This window comes from Platalea leucorodia (genome assembly GCF_965183815.1).
Source record: "Platalea leucorodia genome assembly, chromosome: 1".
NCBI lineage: Eukaryota > Metazoa > Chordata > Aves > Pelecaniformes > Threskiornithidae > Platalea > Platalea leucorodia.
The window spans coordinates 82,957,678-82,981,416 of NC_138823.1; the positions used below are offsets into that span (position 1 = coordinate 82,957,678).

At 44.3% G+C, this 23,739-nt stretch overlaps 1 protein-coding gene across 2 annotated transcripts in view; it reads left to right on the forward strand.

The window, feature by feature from the left end:
- Nucleotides 1–486: 486 nt before the first annotated feature.
- BASP1 (brain abundant membrane attached signal protein 1) overlaps nt 487–23,739 on the forward strand; it is a 51,426-nt gene continuing 28,173 nt past the window's right edge. The window contains exon 1 of one of the 2 annotated variants that reach the window (XM_082308732.1): nt 487–647. Coding sequence is in view for 1 of the 2 variants with exons in the window: in XM_082308731.1 (XP_082164857.1) it covers nt 6,597–6,659 (63 nt within the window). In the remaining variant the exon portion in view is untranslated. Of the gene's footprint in view, nt 648–6,508; nt 6,660–23,739 lie in introns of those variants that run through there. The other variant, XM_082308731.1, reaches the window with a different exon arrangement.

The window sequence follows — 23,739 nt, forward strand, 5'->3', positions numbered from 1 at the left end:
CCGCAGCCGCGGCCGCCGCCGCCCCACGGGGCACGGCCGGCACAGCCGCCCACGCCGCGGCGCGGGTGCGGAGGGCGGCGGAGCGCTGCGCACCTCGGCGTGCGGCCCCGCGCCGCGCCCGCTCTCCTTGGGGCGGGAGGGCTGGCTTCTCCCTTCCCGCTCCCCGGCCCCTCCTCGCCGGCATCCTCCCTGAGATTCTTTTTATTTTTTGGGGGGGGGGGTAAGGTTGCAAGGTGCGTTTGCGGACCTCCGAGCAAGCCCTCCCGCAGCGTCCGAGGCTGGAGATTTATAAAACCGTGGGTCCGTGCGCCCCCCTATGCGCGGACGTGGCGCAGCGCATCTCCCGCCCGCGAGCCCGAGAAATAAATAAATAAGTGCGTGTGGCTTTTGAACTGCCCACAGACTGTCACAGAGGAGGGGGGAGGGAGGGAAAGAGGGAGGGGGAGAGAGTGAGAAATGCAGAGGCAGCAGCCGCGGTAGCGGCGGCATTGCTCCAGCAGGCACTAGTCACTCCGGTCCCGGCGAGCGAGCAGGGGAGAGCCGCAGCCCTCGGACCAAGCCGAGCGGGCTCTGGGCTACCTGGGACTCTCTTTGTGACACCCCAGCACCCAAATACACAGAGGGGGAGAGAGGAGAAGCACAGACAGGTAAGGAGCGGTATATCGCACTTATGCCATTTACATAGCAGACCCCGAGAGCTTTGCAATTTTTATCATCCCCCCCCCCCCCCCCCCCGCCCTGGTGTCTGGGATGTGGGGAAAGGAGATGTGCGTTTCCATCGGGAAGAGCGGGGAGAGCGGAGCGGACGGGGAGCCGCCTCCCCGGGCACATTTTGGGAGTATCGCTGCGAGGAGCTGGATTCCTCGAGAGGCGGACCGCCGGGCAGCGGGTGCGAGGCACAAAACGGGCGGAAGGCTGTGCCGTGGAATTTAAATGCCCGATAAGGCTTTCTCGGGGGAGGGCGTGGGTGTGGTGGGAATAACAGGGGTTTATGCCCAATTTCTTTTCGGTGCCTTGTTTCCAAAGGGGGGGCTGCTTAAAAAAAAAAAATTAAAAAAAAATAAAAAAGATCCCCAAGCCCCTCCACGAAATGAACGGCTCGGCGAAGAAAACGCACCGCGCTAGGAAGATGGCAGGGCGGCGGGGCGGGGGGCGGCGGTGCTGCAGGGAGGTGCCGGGGGGCCAGGCGGCCTCCGCGGGGGGGCTCGGCGGGGCTCGGGGCGTCTCGGCGCCCCGGTGCCGGGCGCGGGGAGCGGCGCTGCGGGGAGCGGCGCTGCGGGGGGCGGCGGGCGGGGCCGGGCGCGCGGGGGAGCGCAGCCCGCGGTGGCGGCGGGGCGCGGGGCGGCGCGTGCCCATTGTGGCTGGCGACAATGCGATTGTTCTCGGGGAGGCGGCGAAAGGAGCGGCGAAGCGGAGGCCGCGGCGGCTGCAACCCCAGCTCTCGGCGGGGGCGTTGTGCCCGGTCCCGCCCGGGCAGGGGCTGCGGACTGGCCGCCAAAGCAGGCGGGGACCGGCCCTGCCCCCCCCGGCGCTGCGCCGCGCCCGGCGCCCCGGTGCGCCTCCGTCATGAATATTCATCGAGTGCCGCCCCCCGCCCCACAGGTCCCCCCTTTCCGTCCCCCTCTCTCCGCGCCGCAGCCCTGCTCCTGCCCGCGCCGGCCCGCCTCGCTCTCCCGCCTCTCCCCACGCACACGCGCGTCTTTCAGACGCGGCTCCCGCACGGAACTTTCCCCGCGCCTCAGCTGGGCGTGGCGCCTCACGCGGGGGAAGGGGGGCGAGGGGAACACGCGCGCGGGATCCACCCACCCACCCGCCACGCCGCGTGGGCGCCCCGCGGGCCGGCGCCGGGGGCGCGGCGCCGCGGGGGGGTGGGGTGGGGGGCGGCTGAAGCCCCCCCGCCCCTGCCCGCGCCTTTGTCTCGGCCCGGCGCATGCGCGGAGGCGGGGATGGGGCCGGCGGCGGAACAAAGGCGCCGCGCTGCGACCCCCGGGCCGCCCCCCCCCCGCCCCCCCGGCCTTACTGGGGCTTCACCCGGCTTCACCCGGGGGGGCGAAGCGGGGCGTCCCAGCCAGCGCCCCTCACCCCCGCACCGCGCCCGGCTTCGTTCTGGCATCTGGCAGCGTGCGTGGCGGCGGCGCTCACCCGTCCTCCCCCCCCCCGTGCACCCCCCCTCGCCGAGGCAAAATCTGACATTTTTGAAGGTGCCGCCCGCCCCCTCCCCCCGCCCGCAGCAGATTTCGGGTGCCCGCAGAGCTCCCGCGCCCTGGGCTCCAACCCCCCCGGCCCTCGGGGGGCGGCGCGGCCGGGCGGGAGCAGGGGGGTTCCTCCGCAGCGGGGCGGGCACGGCGGGGCCGTGCGTGGGGCCGTTTTGGGCAAGGGGGGGAAGCGGGTGCGGTGGAGCTGCCGCGGCGGTGGAGCAGCCACGCCGCTGGCTGCCGGGCTCCGTCTAGGGGGAGACACGCGTGTTCTGCGTGTCCCGGCGGTCTCCTGAAGCATCTCCCTCTGCCGAGGGGAAGCAATCTTCCATGGGGAAGATTTTTTTTTTTTTTTTTTTTTTTTTGCCTTAGTGCGACATCGTGAAATCTCTTTTGTTCGAATTGTTGCATCTCGGTGCTGGCGTCGGTGTCGTTCCTCCTCCGCCCCTTTGCCTTCCCAGCAGATGCTGTTGTCCAAAATTAGGATATACGTTTCTTTTTAGGGTGAGCACGCTGAAGCCTGTTGGAAATGGGTGGTTTTGTAAGCTAATGGCTGTTAGTTTCTGACCACAGAGAACTGGTGTATTTGTCAAGCCGGAGTAAAAGATGACGAAAGAATATTACCAGTGGGCTCCTAAACAGAGGGTGACAGTGGGTTTTGTTGCTTCCCCTCTAGGGCGATGAACATTCCCTGGAAAACGCACACCCCAGCGCCTCTCACATGGTGATTACTTTGTATTTCCAGTGTTTTCCATTAAGGTCTCTTCTGAAGAAGCCCTGCCATCCGAGCCCTAAAATCTGTCTTAACGTCCCCTCTCTGCTTGCCAGGTGCTTGCCAGGCACCACCCAGACCAACGACCAGGCTTCAGGCACCGGGGGGTTCTGCCCGTGTAGCTGTTCCCCCTTAAGCACGGGAGCAGGGAGGGCGTGGGGTGGGAGCGCCGTACCAGGGGAAGATGCGGCATCTGCTGCTACGGCCGTCTCCAGCGGAGGTACCTTGAGCCGCACAATCCTTTTGTATTCAGGGTGTTTCCGAGAATTTTGGGCAGACCCTCCAAGCTTTAGGGGCGAGGGAAAAGGAAGGAGCAAGGACATGACCAAAGGTTTTTGCATTTGCTGTCTCCGCTCATTGTCTCACGGAACTTCGTATGAGGGAGAAGCTTTGCTTTGTGATCTTCCTACCTACTGGATTGTATGCAGTGAATATTTTCTTTTTGTCTGGCTGTTTTAGTTTCACTGGAGAGCACCAGCTCTGGTCTGTGGATGGAGTAAACCCAAAGCGTTGGGAAATTCATGGTGGCTCTGTCTATTCTTGTATGCTTCACGTATGAAATAGCTGATTGTGTAATTGAGGGAAATTGTACGTAGCTGCCAAAAAGCAATCACGCAGCAGTTTCTTCTGTTGATATGAACCTCTGAGCATATCATATCCAGTTAAAATAAAATCAACATTAAAAGGTAAAACTGGTAAAATTACTGTTCCAGTCATTGCGTGAAGCAATGATCAGGTGCTTTTTTTTTTCCTCCCCCCGCCCCGCCCTGCCCCGCCCTGCTTCTTGCATTTGAAATGCAACACCCACTGAAGCAACCTGGTGATAAAAAATTGATTTATTTCAGAAAGTGGTGTACCTTCGGAGCATACCCTTTCCCTGAGATTATAAAGTGTGCACAGTCAGTCATTTCAGAACCGTCTCTAGAGCTATATCTAGTCCTTAAGTATTTGTATATTTTGATCTTTCCACATTAAGTCTCTGGGAATAAATTGTATTTTCCAATTGAAGCTTCTTGGGTGTGTGCCGGGTTCTACTGGTAGCTTTGCCCCCTGCAGTGAACCATGAAGTCCTTCAGCAGAGCCTCCTGTGTACAGCACAGCGTCCGTCTGAACAATGCTAAACTCCTCCCTTGTGTCCGCATCCACCCGTGCCCCGATGGGATAGACGGGGGGACAGAAGCTGGTTGCAGGCCAGAAACAGGCCTTCCTGTGAAATCTTGGGGGAGTTCTCTGCAGCTACATTTTCAAGCATTCAGCTACCATTGAGCTTCTAATTATTTGGGAACTTGCCATTGAAAGTTGATTTTGCACTAATTTTGAAAACAAGAATTTCAGATTATTTCTCTTTTTTTCCCTCCATCTGCAAGAAGAGGATGCTACATTTGTACATACACATTTGTGCGCAAATCCCAGGTCTTGATTTAGGTCTGTAGGTGTAAATGTAGGGTGGATGCACTGTAAATTGGGTGCACGGTAAATTTAATGGTTAAAATCTGAGTTCTTCAAGTAAGAAAACTGGATGCTATTCAAATATAATGAAGAGTTATCAATCAATATTCAAGGCCCTATCTTCATTCCTACAAGGGTAGTAAAGGAAGGCCATTTTGAAGTACCGTACATATGCATTGGGACAGCTTCATAACTAAAGAAAGAAAACTTAGGAGGGGCTTGGGTTGCTTCTTCTGTGTCAATCGGGAATGACAAAAATGAGGTAATAACTAGAGAAATCAAAGAAATTCCTGAAAGCATTAGAGACTTGAAAATAGAAACCATCTGCAGCACAACAGAGGTTTCATGCATTAGTAGGAAACACTTTCAAGATTAAAAAAAATGCAGGGGGAAGAAGGGGGGAAACACCTCATGCAGAATGGGAAGGACTTTAAAGTCTTCTCTGCAGCATCTTATATCTCACAGCTGGCTGTCTTAAAAGCATGATGCCAGCGAAGCTTCTTACTTCAAGATGGAGAAGCGCGGTTAGTATAAAAATGTAGCTGTTGGTTATTTGATATGAAAATTCATAAGTTTAAAATAGAAACTGATTGATAGCAACATGATTCCTCAAACATGAAAGATTCCTGACTTGCCAGAATCTGAAAATAAAATCCTTTGACTTTCTTCAGCACACCAATAAATGTAAAGAGATACTGATTTGTAACACATGTGGAATGGTCAGGTTTTGCCTGGGAGCAAGATGTGTAGTAATTCCCTCTTAAGTATGGTTAATGGAATTTAACTCTGAGGAAACAGTTTTATTAATAAAAACCTTCTGTCTTAGGATATAAATCAGAGGCCGATCTCTTTTGATGTGTTTGCTATTGTGTTCTGCAGAGCAGAAATTAAGTAGCCTGTATAGTTGATCTGACTTGGGTATAGGCTGCCAAGGACCTCACCAGTGCTGTAGTGTTGGGAAAGCCGCATGGTTTTTAGTCACATGTTGCATAGTTTAGATTTTAGCCTGGTAAGTAGTGCCACGTATGATTATGATCTGCCAATCTGGGGATTTTTTTTTTTTTTTTACCCTGTAGGAATTTGAATGTCTTTTCAAAAGGTCTAATTTTACGTACACTGCCCTAGCCGTCATTCAGAGCAGCACGCGCTTGGTGCTTAATGTAAACCGAAGGACTGGTGGTAGGAGCTTCATTTTGATTAGAGACTTGCTGTCCTTACAAAGGATACATCACTCAATGTGTAATAAGATTGGGCCTTAACCACCTACCTTTTGCTACTTATGAAAGTATCTCAATGGACGCTTGCTAATGATGTCATGATGGTGGTTGTAGTACCAATGTGTTGGCATGAAGAGGATGTGAATGCAACATTGAAGTGTAACCTTTTACGCCAGGCAAAAGTCTAGTAACTGTAATGGCAACGCTTCCCACGGGATTAATTTTAATGACAGAAATCTATGCCATCGTGACTTGATGTGACAATTGGAAGCCATTTCTGTACAAGTAGTAAAATCAGGGGGCTGCTAGCCATCTCCTGCCTCAGTAGTCCTTAAATAGTCAATGGGATGTACAGCATAACCCCTGCAAAAGGGTAGAGCCTGGTTTTAGTTTGTGAATTTATTTTCTGCAATTACTGTTTTCCTTCTGTGATTGGATGGTGAAGGAGGGGCTCATATTCAAAATTAGAGCTTGACGTTATTAAGAGTTTTAGGATGAAGTAGAAGATGGTCACGTAGCAGGATGCTGTAGATATGCATCTGCTAGAGAAATTTAAGATGATTGCTGAACTATAGAGAAGAAATGAAGCAAAGTTAGACAAAACAAAGAATGGATCAACACTAATCGAACTGATACATGTCTTTCTCATCTAACTACCTTAGAAATGTGCACACAACACCAGTGCAAATCAGGATGTAGAAAACAGTGAAAACACAGTTGCAAACACATAATCAACATGGGAGAGTAAAACCATGAGAAACCCTTTGGTACATCTGTTTGTCCAAGATAGACTGGAGCCTGAGAATTGCTACATCAGCTTCCTCTAAGCATCCTTCCTCAAAGCAGTGAAGCGCGTCATTTGGGGAGAAAGAAAACAAAAACAAAACCGGGCTAGAGGTGCTATAAAACTAGAGTCTGGAAAACGATAGGGTGAAACCTGTCACCACTAGATGCGATGCTCAGATGATTTCGGCATTCCCCATTCATACGCAAAGTTTCCTGTTGCTTGTATTTTGGCCAGCACTGGTAAGTGCATGATTGACTTCTGCTACTAATTGTGCTGAGCTGGTGGGAGGAAGCAAATTCAGTGAGCTCTGAGGTGGTGAAAACAGCTCTTCTGGGTTTCTTGCCGTCACCACAAAAGCTGAGGCAAATGGGGAGGATGTGCTAGCTGCTCTGACCAACAGGTTTCCGAACCAGATGGGCTGAGAGAGTGGGGCTCGTTCTCCTCCAGCAGCATCGCTCAGCCCTGCGTGCAAGCTCTGCACCAGTGAATGTACAGCCCGTGCTGGGAATAGCTGGTCTCACTGAAGAGTGGGTGAAAGCTGCCTGTTGACTATTGCTTTCCTTTTCAGATCTACAAGCCCTGTGAAGCGAGGGAGACAACAGCTCCCCAGAGTGTAAAAATGAAAATCTGGCCAGATTTTCCAGGCTCTTCCATTCCATCCTTTACCTGAGATGGAGGAGAGTGTACTGGTTGTTTGTAACTTCATTTCACTAGGAGCTTTCACTAGGAGCAAGTGAGGCCTCCGTAGTGTACCTGAGTGCTCAGGATAGCCCTCGAGCCTATAATTCAAATGCCTAAATTAGCGGACTAAAGCAAATGTGGAAATGTGGAAACTCTTTCTTTGTTTGCAGTCCATACGTGCTCTGCATAAGTCCAGCATTCATAGCTAAGAGCACCCTGATGCCTCTAGAAAGCTGTGTGTAGGGTGTGAGAGTTCAAGGAGAGTGACAAGTTGTCCATGCAGATAATTTTTTCTGAGGGATCTGGTATCATTTGCAGGGAAGAATTTTGGTAAGAAGGATTTATCCATTCCCTGTTGCTGTACGCTGTTGCCTTTTCTCATTTCCTACCCTCAGGGATCTTCACCTTACAGAAAACCATGCTACAGTGCAGCGGTATCAGCAGAACCCTTTTAAGCTGCTTGTGGCCATCTGATGGTCCACCAGGATTGTACATTTTAATGATTTCCTCAGTGCTAGTTTCCCTAGGTGATATTTAGAGGAACACTGAGCTTTGTGCATAGTGGCCCGTGCTTTACATCCAGTTGCCTTGAACTGATGACATTGCCTTAATGAATAATACTTTTAGAACTAAGCTAAGTAAGAGCTGCCATGTGCACTGAAATGTGATAGCTCACCCGAGTGTACTCTTTTCCCATGCATGTAATATTGAGTAAAAGCTTCCACAGAGCTCAGGAAAACTAATATTGCAGTATTTTTTTATAATCACTAAAATAATTATTAGGTCACTGAAAGTTCAGCCGTCATACTCTTCTGTGGATGAGTTGGTGACTGACAGATTCATGAACAAATTATTGGTGGTAATGGCAAGAGAAATGTGGCACTCCTCAGGGTGTCTCACTCCTGACCGAACAATACACTGTATTGACAATCCACTATGGTACAATGTCTTAAAAGCGGCCTTCAGTGCTGAGGTAGCTTCTGTTACCAAGGGTTCAAACTATACTGCGAATCACCTACAGGTGTTTTTGTAAACATCTCTTGAAACAACACAGTCACCAAGGCATTATGGGGAAAAGCAAACATACCAGCCAACAAATGACAAATATAATGGATCCCCCTTGCTTGAAGCAGGATAAATATTGTGTCTTTAAATACTTGCCATCTCTTTTCTAACTTGGAGTTGATATACAGAGGATGGTGTTGAGGGAAATGAACTGGCTTTGCATGCTCTCCCACAGCCCTTGACCACGTGAGGCAAGAGACTGAACATCCGAGTGCCTCACCATCTAAAACACAGAGGTGATAGGGAGCGAAGGAAGTTCTGCACTGACAGATTTGTCGTTCAGAGAAAAAGTCTGCCCAGGAGTTTGCCATGAAACAACGACAGTAAATTTACAGTCTGAGAATAGAAATATTTATCTTAGTAGCTTTTATTTCCTTTCTACTTAAGCACCGAAGTTCTTTCTTTGGCACATTTTCTCTTGGTTAAAGAAGCCATTCAATGCGCTTCTTGATAGAAACTTTGTATTCTAACATGTTGGGATATACCTTGTTATCTCTGTGCATATTTGTAAATGTGTCACAGTAAAAAAAACTTCCAGTGTCTTCAAGCTAGTACTTACTCATTTTTCATCTAGTTTTGGCTCTGTATCCTTCCTTGCCACGTTCCTGTAGATCATTTATCTGTATTTCAATTAAATTATCACAGTGGTTATGTTGCCATTTCGCTTGGTTATCTTTTGCAGAAGTCCGCATTTTCAGCTGTGAACTAACTCAACCTATTTCAGAGAACACCTTGTTCATCACGCAGTAACATGCAATAAGTGCGTTAGTAGATATGAAGAACACAGTAAGATCTGCGTCATAAGCTTAAGTGTGTGCTGTCATTCCTGCGTAATAAACAGAGATATGAGAACAGAACCACCTGTTGCAAAACTTTAATTCTAAACTCTAAAACTAATGCTACTAAACCCCAACGGTTTGCATGAATATGGCTCCCAAATCTAGATGTTCACTAGAGTGAGATCATATCAACATCAGAACTTGATCTTAAACAAAGTTTTAGGCAAATCCTGTAACAATATGGAAATCTTGGAGCTCTGCCACCCAAAAGCATTCAACACTTTTAACTTCTTATCACTTGAAGAAATATTAATGTGATTTCTCCTGCTGCTAACTGAAAGGGAATAGAATTTTTTCCTTTTTACATGTTGTTATAGTTTTAAGCAAAACTGGCTCTTGACTAAATGAAAAAAAAACTCCACCCTGTATGTGATAGCTTGCATCGTCAGTCTTATTTCCAAGAAGAACTAGATTTGTTTGATTCCTGTAGGACATTAAACAAATTGCTGCAAGATCATAATTAAACTACATTAGTGAGTTGCAAAACCTTCCAAAACACACTTTTAGGGGAAATATTTGCTATTATAATAGACAAATCTTGTCTGTCAAGCTGTGGCTTTGCTGGGTTGCAGATTGCATAAAGGCCAGTAGCTGTCACAGTCATACTGGCCTGAGTTTCTTTCATAGAGAAACCCTTCTTTGGATCCACTTCTAATTGCTTGAGATTTTCATTGCGTCCAAATAAAGCATAACATCTATAAATGATGGAGACGACAACACGATTGCTGTGCAAATTCATTATGAATGCCATCAAGATGAGGGCCATGTTCAGGTCAAATGAGTTCATGATGGCAAGTATTTTTTTCTGAAGTACAAGTTTGTAGCTACAGAGTGAAGACACAAAATAGCCTTTGGTCGCTATGGAGGGTTCCTAAGTAGGGGGCCAGAGAACTGAAGTGGATTGATTTAGATCACCTCCTGTACATTGAGGTCCCAAAGAAGACCAAAAAAGGACGTTATTTTCATTAGAATTACAACTAGTCATCACAGTTAATGAAATCCTTAAATAGAGAAAACTTACAGTGATGAGAGAACCAAAATAATAGATAAAAGGTTTATTCACAGCCTGATCTCTGCCCATGAGCCCTTGCATTTCAAATACTAACGTTGATTTCAAGTACACGGTGGTTTTCTGCATTGGAGCAAATTTCCACAGTCCTCCCTGGTCCTGGACTTCTTTTCCAACACCTTTGGGGTCTGACTGGAGGTCTGCTCCTCACAGAATTTTTACAGTTTTGTTCCTGAGCTGCAGGTTCCCGGCTTGTATCTCTTGCCTGTCTCACCCTGCCATCTCTGGAAACCTTCTCTCCTCTGAGCAGCTTCAGGGACTCCTCCAGGGAAGAAGATCCTCTGGCTGCTTGGTCTTCTTCTTAAAACAAACAAATAAAATGAGACTGTCCACGGGAACCTTCTGTGCTGTCTTGCAAGTACAGTAGCTTTGGTAGGACTGCATCCATGGGGCATACATGGTCTGAAGTGCCAGTCATCGGCTGCCGCGCTAACGATGCTCGTTGACTCCCTGCACTGGAAAGGAGACTAAATAGTTAACTTAATTATTACAAATGCCCTGTTTTATCTTAATTAATCTAGCCATATGATTCTGGTTCCCTGATCTAATTAGCTAGGGAGATAGTTAAATATAACTTCTTTTATCTAGGCACATTTAGCTATTTGTGGTTAAATCTGCTCACGGTTTCTAAGAAACTGTATTTCAAAGTTATGGAGTCACAGCCAGGAATACCTTCCAGCTGCCCTTCATCTGAAATAAAAAATACAGAGTTCATCTTAATTAACACGGTGGAATATTTTTTCATGTTAGCAATAGACCTCATAACTTAGGATCACGCTAAAGCCTTTCATGGAAACAAAGAGGCGTCTTTCTCTGTTCTGCCACTAAGGACTAGCAGGTAACTGTGTTATACACAAGAAATGGGATTTCCACTGTTTGAGTAGATAAACATAACTTTAGATTGTATGTGGAAAATATTTGCCCTTTGCTCTGTAACAGACGGAAGATGGTCAGTAACCTGAGTTAAAATAATTTGAATAATTTGAAATGTATAAATCGTAGTAAAAATTCCTTGTCCGTGGAATCATTTCTAATAAAGATGGTATGTGGTAGCCATAAAGAATATGAGATTAGAATTACCATAAAGGAGATTTTCCTGATCAGAAAGGGACAACAAGAATAACAGAGGTCTGCTCCCGAGTTGTGCTAAGCGTTTGCAACCAAAATAGAATAAATTGCCTTTTAACTGTCCTAAAATGGACATCTAAGAATTTCCTTTTGTATACTATGCATTGAACATTTAAAGATATTACTTGCATGGGTCATATGCCACGCAAAAGAGAGATACCATTCAAGTGGATGCACACGTAAACAATAAGAGTGATCAAACAGGACCTCTGAAAGGGAAAAATGAACACATTGGTTTTGTGCAGCGTAAACAAGAGAATGATTATTTTAAGAAAAGGTAGGAAAATAACCGGTGAGAGATCAGTCAAGTGTAACTCCTTCTGCCCTGGGGGAAGAAGAGGGACTACCTAGACTTCTCTTGAGGACCCTTCCAGCCCTATGGTTTGTGGGATCAGGCACAGGGGGAACCTTTGCAGTGAGCTTGTTCTTGGGTGCAGAGAAATTAGTTCAACTGAAAGAAAATCATTCCCAAGTGTTCTTATTTATTGGCAATATGTCTGAGCTCTGTTAAAATAGAGATCGAAAGAGAAACCCTCTACTAAGATACTTTACGGACATGGTATATGCTAGAAAGAAATACACAAATAAGGCTTGTCTAGAGCTGGCAAGAGGAGATTTCATTTATTGATGCTGAACAGCATAGGTTGTTAAACAGACATTTCTCATAGCACTTTTGACAGAATTCCTGAAATGTGCTGTAAGTTTGAGGCTATTCTTCGAATTGAGGCTGATGTGTAAGAAGGGGAGTAAAGCTTACAAAAATGATTGAGGCTTTTCAGTTCCTACATTTTATTTCAAGACAGTGATATGTAGTCATGTGGGTATGCTTGAAAATTTTACTCTGTAAGCCCAGGATGAAATTTCATGATTGCATCTGAGGACAGCTGCGTAATTATGATTGATACTACACTAGGATGTCTTTTGTTACTTAATCTACAGGCTGCAGAGACATTTGCTGGGTTGTTCCACAGATGAGTGGAGAATCTAACTGCGTAACAAAGGCTATACACACGTTTTCAACACATGGTTGCTCAAACTTAATGGCATAATAACAATAGCTTTGAAGGTTAAGCCTGATATAAATTAGGCTCGTTTCTAAAGAAATCCTTGGTGTGTATTCATAAATGGTTTTGAATAGACTTAATGTTTAGCTGAACAAATATCTTTGTGCAATCTATTTTTTGCGTGCAGGTGGGCAGCTGCCGTTGAAGTTCCTGGTTCAATACCAGGGACTATCCATGCTGCGGATACTTCGGGCTACGTGTTTGAAATCAATGAACCTTTTAGTACCTGAGGGCAACCTGAGATTTATTTAGTTTCCATATGTGCTTACTGGAAATAGTGTTGTGCTCTTAAGAAGCACTTGCAGGATTTGTACGTATATTTCTGTTTAATGAACCAGATTCTTGGCTAGTTGCCCGTATCTTGGTGTTATTAGAGATGGGGAAATGCTCACCTTCATTTAGCTGCTAATTGTTAGATTATTCAGCAACGTATGGATTTCGAGCCGTGCACAACAGTGTGTTGGCATTTTCTAAAGCGAACCTTTCAATGAGGGAGGCATGTTTGGGAGCAGAACTAGAGCTGTGGGCTTGATTCCGGTTTTATTTGTGTTGCTGATCAGTGAGTATTTGCTTTGAATCTAATTGAGTTGTACTAATAAAGTCGGAGCTCTTAGCCACTAGAATTCCACAGTAATTTGGATGGTTGGGTGGGCGGCACTGATTGGGTCTGATGCTCTTATGTGATATAACAGGGCTTGTGTTTGCAATCGTAATACATAAGCATTTACCAAAACATTAAATCTTGGTGTTCCGTCATCTGTTTGCTTTTCTTTCTCCCTGGTTCCTTTGAGAAACCAACAGTAGGTTAATGTGGATAGTATCGATGTTGAAGGTGAGTTTCCTACTGCCTGAAGAGGAAGAAGGATTGTCTTTTTAATCTGTAGAAGGTAAGTGTGTGCAGCAGTGCAGTTTTCATGTTGAGTAGATAGGTCAGTAAAAAATATGCCTTAGGTTAGGATTATTTTGGTCAGAGACAAAATTCCTGGCATTAGGTCTTATTAATATTAATAAGCTCATATAAACTGGCACAAAGGGCTGTAGAATAGTCTGCAGAGCAGAGAATTTTTTCCCAGTACATGGGCCTGTACATGAGAAACAGCAGACCTAGTGATTACAGCAGTGAGGGAAGGGAGTGTGTCCTAGATATATGAGGCTATGCAAGCGCATACTACTATGCAGTAGTATATACTAGGGTAGATAGGGAGTGTATACTAGCGTATACACAGGCAGTGGCCTCTTCTCTGCAGTAGATCTCTGTGTGGGAGCTATTGAATGAGGATGGTGGGTTAGGGTGGTTGTGGGGCTTTCACTGCTTGTCCTGGGTTTAAGTCAACATCCTGCATCAGAGCTGGCTTCAGCTGCGTTTTGGCGGTGAATCTGGTTTCAGTAAAAACTATTCATGAGTGATTCAACCAAGCCCATTTCAGCTGCCTTATGGAGCGCAGCAGTACAAGCAGTAGGTAAGCAAGATGAAGTGCTAAAAATGACCACGCTGGAACTTCATTCAAGGGTTGATATGCCCTAGAAAATAGTTTTTATCTTCAAGTATTATGTGCATGCTGATGTTTAAACTCCAGAGCTGGGCTGCTTTGTCATAGAGAAATATCTGACATGTAAACCAGATATGGCTGGCGTAATTAGTCTGCTTCTACAAAAACCTTTTCTACTTAAGAGACAGGCCAATTAAAATAAACACGAACTTTAAAATCAACCCTCAAGTTGGTATTTCAGGATTAGAGTATTCTTTCAAGACTACTTTCTGCAACACTAGGATAGTAAAAACATTTCCATTTTCTACCATAAGGTAACTAGCCACTTAATAAAGGGTACAATTCATAGAGTTTTGAGGTTTAAGACCTAAAGCATGCAATAGCATACAAAGCCTGTGGACCAATGAGTGTTAATTAAAGAAAGGCATATATCACATGCCTATTGGTGAAGCACCCTGAGGATGTGCAGCAATAAGAAAACTGGTTGCAAAAACTATAATGTGAATTATTTGAAATTTGAATATATTTGAATAGATTTTGTAGCTTCCTGTGTAGTACCACATCCTTTGCAATTTTTTCACCAAATGGGAAGTGTAATACTGATAGGAGGAAAGTTTAAATAAAATCCTATCAGCATTTTCTAGTCAAGTGAAGAGTACTTTTGACTGTATAATTTTTATTTTCTTTTACTTTTTCTACAAGATTGTCATAAAAAGGTTTGAGATTTGGCCATGACAATGGAGCTGGCTGGGAATCTTTCAATGAAATGTTTTCTACTGGAAAATGTTTGAGTTCTTGCAGCTCAAATTCTGTAGGAATAATCCTACAGGTTTTTATTTCCAGCTGAAAAAAAGGATGGACTTACCCACTTTGAACTAGCTAATCATTTAATGCACAAGAAACCTATATGGACCGCCAAGATTCACATTTTTGCTCTTGCTGATTCCAGCTGGGGTATTAGACTTGTCTCCTATAAAACAAGCAAGTAACATATTCAGCAGACTATTTTCCAGTTTTGATTGGGTTAGTCTCAGCCACTACTGATGGAGCTGGCTACTCCATGCTACATAAACTACCAATTGGCAAGAGAACATCTCTGGTCAGAGCACTCACTGAGGTGTTGAAAGCTGAGCTTCAGGTCTGAACTGGACAGAGAAGAGTTGAAACATGCTCTTTTGTAGATAAAGTGACTCACTTTAGGCAAAGGGTTTAAGCCTGTGGCTAATTTTTTGCCTGTCTGACTGCAAAAGCTCATGTAAAAATGCCATAAATACCAATGTTTTGGGAGCCTGGACAGCTTTTTGCCATGTAGCTCTAGTATAAAGCCAGTGTCTTCCTTTGGATTCATAACTTAAATATCTACCCCTTCTGCTGTTTTGCAGTATTTTATTTGTAGGAGTTTCCGGGAAGATGTTCAGGTCCCCAGCTGCCAATTAAGTGCCTGGCACAAATCTCAACCACAGAGCTGGTCCCGCTACTTTACGTTAGAGGCAAATTACATAGCACGAAATTTTTAAATTTACATTACAATATGTGTGGGATTTTTTCCTTATTTGAGAACTAATCCCATCTATGGTGTTAGATACTTCCACCTCAAGGGTGCAGGTAGGACAGCTGAACTGTGTCGGCAGCTCCTTAGGGTGGGCTGGCTGCATGCTCTCCCCTGTTTGCTTTGTTTTTTTCTGGTTGGGCTCCTTTTCTGCCAGCTCAGTGAGCTGAATCACCTTGCCCAGGGCTCAGCTAAGAGCCAGACCAGCTGCAAGGGAAGGGGAGCGGGCAGTGGGCCCATCCCACTTGAAACAGCAAGCTATTTAATTTGGCTTAGCTGTATCACCTAAATACACCTTCATTTCAAGATTTTAATGGTTTTTAATGTTATTCCTCTAAGCATGGTTTTCATCTAAACCCACATTTTTAAGACCATCCATCTTACGACTAGAACATGGAAACATCACATTATGGAATTTAAAAAAAAAAAATTGCACAAACTTTTGCAGGTTAAAACCAATTGTGAAATCTTCCAGTAAAATCCCTTTTGGTTTAAAATATAGTAAGTAAGTGAATTACCTCAGTGCCAAAGGGCTAAATCTGCCCAAAGATCACTGTATGTCTGAACTGACGCGGGGTTCCAGTGTGGGAAATCAGAAGTGAGTTAACTCGGACTGTGACCTCTAATGACCATCTACATCTTACATCCGTATGTATTCTGTGTAAATGAAGACTGACTCAAATCTTAAGCTTCTTTGTTTTTGTCTTTTTAAGTTGTTTCGATTCCCATAAAAGCAAGCCATAACCCTTATGGTTTATGATGCAATACTTTTGTTTACATCTGAATGGAGATTGATGTGTAAAACTCAGGTGTGAGTAAAGTGGTACGGCGAGTAAAGGGATGCCTTGGAGCATCTGACACTTCTGTACCTTGGGCAGGAGCCAGACCTCTCAAGGGATATTGTGATCCTGGCACTGCAAGACAGCTGCAGAAGGCTCACTAAATTCTTACTTTAATGTTGTCTTTTGATTTGAACATTAAAAATAGTGAGTAGGTTGTTGTGATAAAACTGCTACATTGGACTGGAAACTTGGGTTCATACTTTCAAGTGTTTCTTAATGTTCGTTTAATGCTGACTGGGAGGAGTTGGGGGGATTTCCATCAGTTTTAATCAAGGGGACTAGATTTTAATTCCTAATACATATTTATGATCTCTTCAAAGGACTTCTTTTTTTTGTTAATGTAAGAGTCACTCATAGTTTGCTTCAAAAGATAAAGGATATTTTAGCTCGACTCTTTCATCTGTAACTCCTGATTCCCACTACAAAACAGGTCGTTGAAACTACAGGTTGTACTCCTTGATAGAATTGCATCAGTAAAGCAGCAATCAAAACGTGTTGCATATACCAAATTGCTACACTGGTGCTGGTTTAAGAAATCCTTTATATTGTAAACAGGAACTTAGCACTTTTTATGAAATGTCTTATCCTGTAGATAGCTGCTCAGCATAATTTATGAATACATGTAGTTTTCGCACTTAGTGTACTTACGAGATGGCTACAAAACTGAGCTTCATTTTGTACAGGTTTTTTGTATTTATGTGTATCATGTCAGCCATTTGGCTGCAGGAAAGTGGTACCACTTGCTTGTGGGAGGGGAAATTAGGACTGTTAGCCAAACGTGAGAGAGTTTGTCAGGACAGTGAGGTAAGTGCACTTGTACAAAGCTGTATTTTGTGAGGTGAGCCCAGCTATCATATTATCTTTTCATGCAGTAACTCATCGGGTACTTCCTGCCTACCGATAGTCCCTGAGAAGTGTCTTCTACCATGTCCTGAGACAGTACGGTAAAAAAAAAGGACTATTGATGGGATTTTTGAGAAACCAACTGCAAGTAAATTTAGTTTCTGAGTTTATCTGGAAGTAGAGAACAGTTGGACCATTCCTAATCCATCAGATCTACAGCTATGCATCCACAATTTTCTGCTCATTTATATTGCAGCCATAAAAGTGGGAATATGTCTGTAGTGCATTTGGTAGCTTTAGAAGTGCGGGAGTTAGCTCTGTTCCCAGCAGCACCATAGCCACATTCATGAGGAAGCTCTGTGGGAACTAATTTTATCCTTCTGAGAATGTTTAGCCACCTCTTGTAGAATTTCACATGTGTTTTACTCTACTGCTTCCACTAATGTGGGCACCAGTATGTTATATTGCTCTGTGCCACATAGTTCTGACTTCCAACTGAGTGTTTCAGTACTAGTTTCAGTGTTGCATTGCCTGGAGTAATAAGTATCCTTGTTCCATTCTTTTGAATTGAATTAAATTGAATAAAAACAACATTTAAAACATCAGTATTAACTATACCAGTTTGGTCTTTCATTATAAAGTTTTTTGTGCACATAGCTCTTCAGAAATGTTTGTAAAATCTAACAGTCCCTCTTAACTTCAACCTTAAATAAGTGAATAATTAGAAAATGGCAACATGAGAGATGACAGTAATGATGGAGATCTCAATACCTTATATTTGCACACTTCTACAAATGAATGGCACTATAGAGACTGAATCCATCATACAAATGTTAATGGGTCCAGTGTCATTCCTTCAGCACAGACAGTCAGCATAAATGCTGTTTATAGCAAGCCAGTGCTTCCTCCGTTACAGGGAACAGGACGCCGACCCCTGTTTTGTAGTGGTTTTGCTTCTGTAAAACAAACTCATGGTGAATGAAGGAATTTAAGCTTGTAAAAAATGTGATGTAACTTATACTCAGATAACAAGTATATGGCTAAGCGTATCATCCCTGATATAAATGCTAAAAGCCATCAAGGAGAACAGGCTGAAAAAAGCACTTTGTGATTTGGAGTGAATTCGTGATCTCATGAAGCTTTCTGGCCCAGCCACCCCTGGGCGATGCCATGTGCCTTCTTGGTGGGGAAGCTACCCAGCGTGGGAGGTGTGGGGGGCAATGCCTGAGGCCTTACCCGCTGTCCCTGCCAGGCAAGCTGCACAACTAAGCTGCTGGATCAAAAGCTGCTTCCTTCTCTCTGCCTGTGAATTTCATGGCACATCTACACTCCTGGTGCTGCTGTGATGGCTCTGTGATGCACCACTAGTTTTGAGTTTGCTCAAGGCATGTGCTAGAGTTGCATGGCAGCATGGAGATCAGCAATCTGCAGAAGCCGTGCAAGCAGCAGTGTGAATAAACAAATAGGTAGCCCACACTGCGCTTTGGGATAGCCCACATGACTACCAGCACCTGGAGCAGCTGGTGTTAAAGCTAGGCTGCATGCATCTGCGCTGCAGATGGTCTTGTGTGAACCTATGCCCGATGAGGTATTGGAGCACTCCAGCTTCTCACCTAATGCAGGTCTGATTGAAAATCCATTTGTTAAAAAGACTGTAGTGTCTCTAAAGGCTGCTGCCTCTGAGAGGAAGAAAGGTGACTCCTTGAGGAGAACTTCTTGAGACAAGGAAGAAACTATATTCATTTTGAGCTGAAACTCATGTGCTAATAATACCTAATCACTGCAGAAATCTAATCTGAATATTAAGAACCCCCTGTGCTTTTTTGCGAGGACAAACATTTCTTTCTAAATCTCAACAAAGCAAGCTTCTAATGCGGGTCAAATGGAAATCCTGCTTATTAAAAAGCTGCTAAAGACAACTAGATTTTTAATTTCAATGGAAGAGGCTTCTCTGTGACCCTTGAAGGCATGCCAGTGGACTCTTCCAGCACATGCCTCAGTAAACAACAAATGAATCACTGAGGTGCTCTAACAAGGATTGATGTGTCCACCCAATTAGAGGGATATAAAGAGCGCTCCCTTGAAATTCTGGGTTCATTTGGGTTGCTCTGCTATTTCCGCCATCTAGCGCTGAAGCATTGCTTCAGGGGTATTGTTGGCCTCAACAACTGGCTTGTGTGCGTTGTCCTAGCTAACAAGTAAAAATTTTGTACAAATATTTCTCCTGTGAAGCAGTCAAACAGTGAAATAAAAAAACTAACTCTGAATATCAAAGTCAAATCAATCACTAGTGTCTATTTAAGCTAAGAGCAAGATCTTCTCCAAACTTAGCACTGCTACAAGCGTGATTGATAAGACTCTTTAAACACCTGTTTTCAGGGGCTTACAACTTCTCAATTTTACACGGGTTTAATTTTCTCATGCCTAAAATATGTGCAGTTTTGGGACATGAGAAGGTGTAATGCGTCTTGTATGGTGTGATTAATGCAACTGGTCAGATGGAGCAATGCATGGAAAATTCATTTATTTTGAGACTGTTTCCTCTTTCTCTTGGAACAATGTTTCTATTTTCCATTTTAACTCTACATGTAACTTGCACTGCTTCAGAAAGAATTTCCTTATGCCATCTTAAAAGAAAATTAAAAATTAGACCATTTTGGCACTATACAGATTATTTCTATTCCCAGACAAATAGTCCAATTGTTTGCACAGAACAACGCATAGAGTAGCCAAAAGAGGGACATCATGCAGATGAACAATAAAGCAAAGATCAGAGTATGTTTTGTTTTTCAACCAGCTGCTGCCTCAACAATCGTGGAGCACTTCAAGACTTCAGAGGGTATCTTGCAGGTACTATTTAAGGATTCACACTGACACGGTGTGGTGGCAATTTGAAATTCCCTGACCATGCTTCCAGGAAACGGTATCATGTTATTATGTCTTAAGATAGTTAGATACTGGCACCTGCAATTTCGTTTCCTAGACCACAAATGAAACCCTGAATTTTTCAGCAAATTGCTTAGGCCAAGCAATAAATCATTACAGAGGAGCTGATTAAGATATTCAGCTAATTGTTATAGAGGATGCTTTAACTCCTCCCCTCTTGTTGCTTCTTTTTATCCCTTCAGTGTGACCTGGGTCTTAGTAGGGGATTGTAACTTAGCTGTGGTTAGCAGCTATTTGAATTCAACTACGATTATATGCTGGGGTTATATGGTGTTTTGAAGCCTTAGTTCATCGTGTATGAAGGTCCTTACAACAAGGAGCTAGTAGCGCTCTGAAACACATCATGATTATGTAAAAGATCTTGCTCTGTTCTGTAGTTTTTATAAAAATTGAAAATGTACTGTTGCAGTTCTCACCAAGTAGCTTAAGAAACAAACTTAAATGCCTAAATTAAAAGCCTTGCATCTATCATTGGTGGAGAAAGCCAAGCTCCTCAGTGCTCCTAATGATCCACTGAAGATAATGAGCTGACCGTACTTGGACATGGTTATCATACCTCTAGATATGACAGAGTTGAAAACAATCTGAGGATTTCTTTGAAGCACAGTAAAGATGAGAAGTGTGAGTTAGAAACAGGTTCTGTAAGGTACTGCCTTTCCTCTTTGTATGGCCAGAATCCTAATATACCATGTGTTCAGTGAAGCCATGCATGATATTTCAAAAAGTTGTAAATATTGAAGAGTGATTTAAGCCAAGTTTACTGGAGCCAGTAACTTCAAACTCAGGTCTGTGCTGTCTTTTAAGCCAGGGAACCTCCCTAGCTTGTCTTTTGCCGGTTCCTGATTTTTCATACCCAACAAGACTTTATTTTATTAATAGATTGGCTGTGTTGAGGATGATTTGATCTCTTATTTCCACTGTTTATGTAATCGAGTCACTGACCCACTGTGGAAATTCAGTAGCAGGCAGCTGTGATACAGAGTGTATATGCCTTATGTCACTGGCCTTCGTGTCCGTAAACTTAAAAGCTGCTGCCTGGCCATGACTCTGCTTGCCAAATCTGCCTGCTTGCCAAGTCCTTGAAGACATAAAAGAATCAGTGTATTTTCTTAAAATTGAGGCTTTTTTTGGTGAGGCTTTCCCATTAGAGTGGAAAAAAAAGAAAAAAAGCAGCACAGTAAAAATATTCTGGAATGACTTCAAAAAATATCCCACTACAGTAGTGAGTGAGACCTCTGTATTTAAAATAACCTTAATAGAGTTAAATACTGGAGTGAATGGAAAAACAGATGAACCCTGTGCTTGTATTTAATCCATTGCTGTCTGCCAATATGTGTATTTTTTTGCAGTACTGGAGACTGTTTCACCTCTGCTCCTCTTGGGCAACTGCTTCAGGGCTGGGCCGATGTAATGGACAATTCTTCATTAGCTCAGATAATGGGAAAGGAAAAAACACAGATGAGGAAGGCTTGGTAGAGATAAGTTTGATTGTACAAAACTTGATTTTAACTCCTGTTCAGTGCCAGACCTAATCTAGCTGCCTCCAAGCCCTCCTGAATCTTGATCTAACCTTTGTCAGCCCTATGGGAGGCAGCATGCAGGCGCAGACACTTACTCTTGCTTGCTATGGAGATTGGAACAAAGACCAAAATCTGTTTGTATGAATTAAGGATTGCCTTGCTGCCTTGAGTAATCTCCTTCCCCTTTTATCTTCTTCCCCCCTGAGCCCCTCCACCCCCCAAAGCCCAAAACAAAATGAGGTAGCAAAGATCGTTTCCAGCCAGGGGCTCTCAGCCCAGCACATAATCTCTTCCAGTCCCCAACAGGGTGATTTTCCCATGTCTGGCACTTCTGTGTTCCTGCTCTGGGGACGTTGCCCTTGCAGTTTGGCACGACTGTCCTATCCCTTATCACAGCAATGTTCTCTTTCAAAGATGTTGATTCAATGTGCAGAGCCCCCTCTAGTTAGTTATTGGCACAGGCAACTGCTATTAGGAATCACTCTTGTGCGATTTCCTCATCCTTCTCCTAAATCCTTCACGTGTTTGGATCTCAGGGCTTTTCTTGCAGTCAGTTCCCATCCCAGTTCTACCTCTCCTACTTCCACACAGTGGGAGGTAGCCCCAGACCCCTGCCTGACCACAGGCTCCCTTTCGCGCTCAGCTCTCCTCCCTGTGTTCACTCCTGTCTGGGCGCAGCTTAGGTGAAAGCCTGCCCGGTGCTGCCAGGGCTCACGGGAAATATGCTTCCAATAGAGGCAGCGAAGCTTGCCAAAACCTTGCGCCAGGGCGCAGGATAGTTTGTTCTGGCAGGCTATCTGCCCCGCAGTCTGCCAGCTGGCAGTGATTCTTTTGTGTACTTGTAGTATCTCCAAAAATACTGGTCCTTCCTTACTTTGGGTTTATTTTAAATTCCTCGCTTACATGGCCTAAATTTTATCGCATCGGTTTTTCCATTGAGGGCTATAGGAATGAATGGAGCTCGGTAGGCAGGCACTAAGTGCAGTAACAAGTGCAGCACATCCTTGAGCAAGGAGCTCCTTTTGCTCATTGACCATTAGCCACTTCTTCAGTTGCACTGAGTTGAAATTCTCTCATGGATTAAGAAATGCTCTGAGCTAGTTCATCCCCTCCCCCAGACAGCTGGGTGTTTTGCAAATGAGTACCTCAAAGCAGAAGTCTCACTCTCTGGATTACCTCCTTTGCTGGAGAAAATAATTAATTTTAACTGGCAAATGCTTCCCTTTAAATACTTAGAAAATTTCCTGTGTGCTTGGTATACTGGAAGTAGTGAATAATTGAGGTATGTAAAATGGAAAGAGCTTATATAACAGAGTTTCACAGGCCTGCGGGGCGACATGAATTTGCTCAATCCTGCTCTGCTGCATGAAGCTCTTAAGTTTTTACCTTGCAAATAGAGATGAAAACGTAGAAAGTGTATCATCAGACCAGTCATCCCTTGGCAGCTTCTGGATGTGTTATGGACTTTTCCCACTGTCATTTCTTAGAACGTTTTTCACTCTTAAATGAACATTTTCAGCTATCATTTTTGCGTCTTGCCTCTTGGGATACATTCTTAGAAATGAATGACTTCACCCATATTAGGAACTCCTAATTCTTTTCCTTCCCATTCCTGGATCACTTCACTGCTGTCACTATCAATGTTGAGTAATAACGAGTTTTTCTGCAGTCACTTCAGACCACTCACTGTAAACAGCTTCTATTTGCATCCATTTGACTCTTTAAGGACTTTCTATTCTAATCTTTTGGTGCACACCAACAAAACAGTAAAAAAAATGAAGCTGTCTGAATAAAGTTCTTTTTCGTCATGGTGGCATGGCTGATTCCTCCAAAATAATACTGATTAAGTATTGTCCGCATCAGTCTTGTACTTTTTTTGTTATATTTTTCTTTATTGAAGGCATGATAAAGCTGACTCACTTAAAATTGCAAACTTCTTTTAAACTATGTCGCAGCTACTGTGATAAGTGTCTCTAGGATGATCTTCCATGCTGCCTCTCTCATTTGCAGATTCCTTACCAGAATACCAGTTAAGACTAATTCTCTTGCTGAGTGCTAGTTTTACTGGATGGGTGCAGACCACCTGCTGTTTATGCTTTAATCTTCGTTACTATCTATGTTCGCTTCATTTTTGACACAGTAATCAGAGGATGACAGTTGCTTGCTTGAGAAGCTCGGGAAATATTTATCAAATAATGCTGTGGCACTGAAGTCCTTGCATGTAAAACATCTTTCTCCTAGCGCAGGTGGGCTAGAATAAGTTACTGCATTTCTTATAATAAA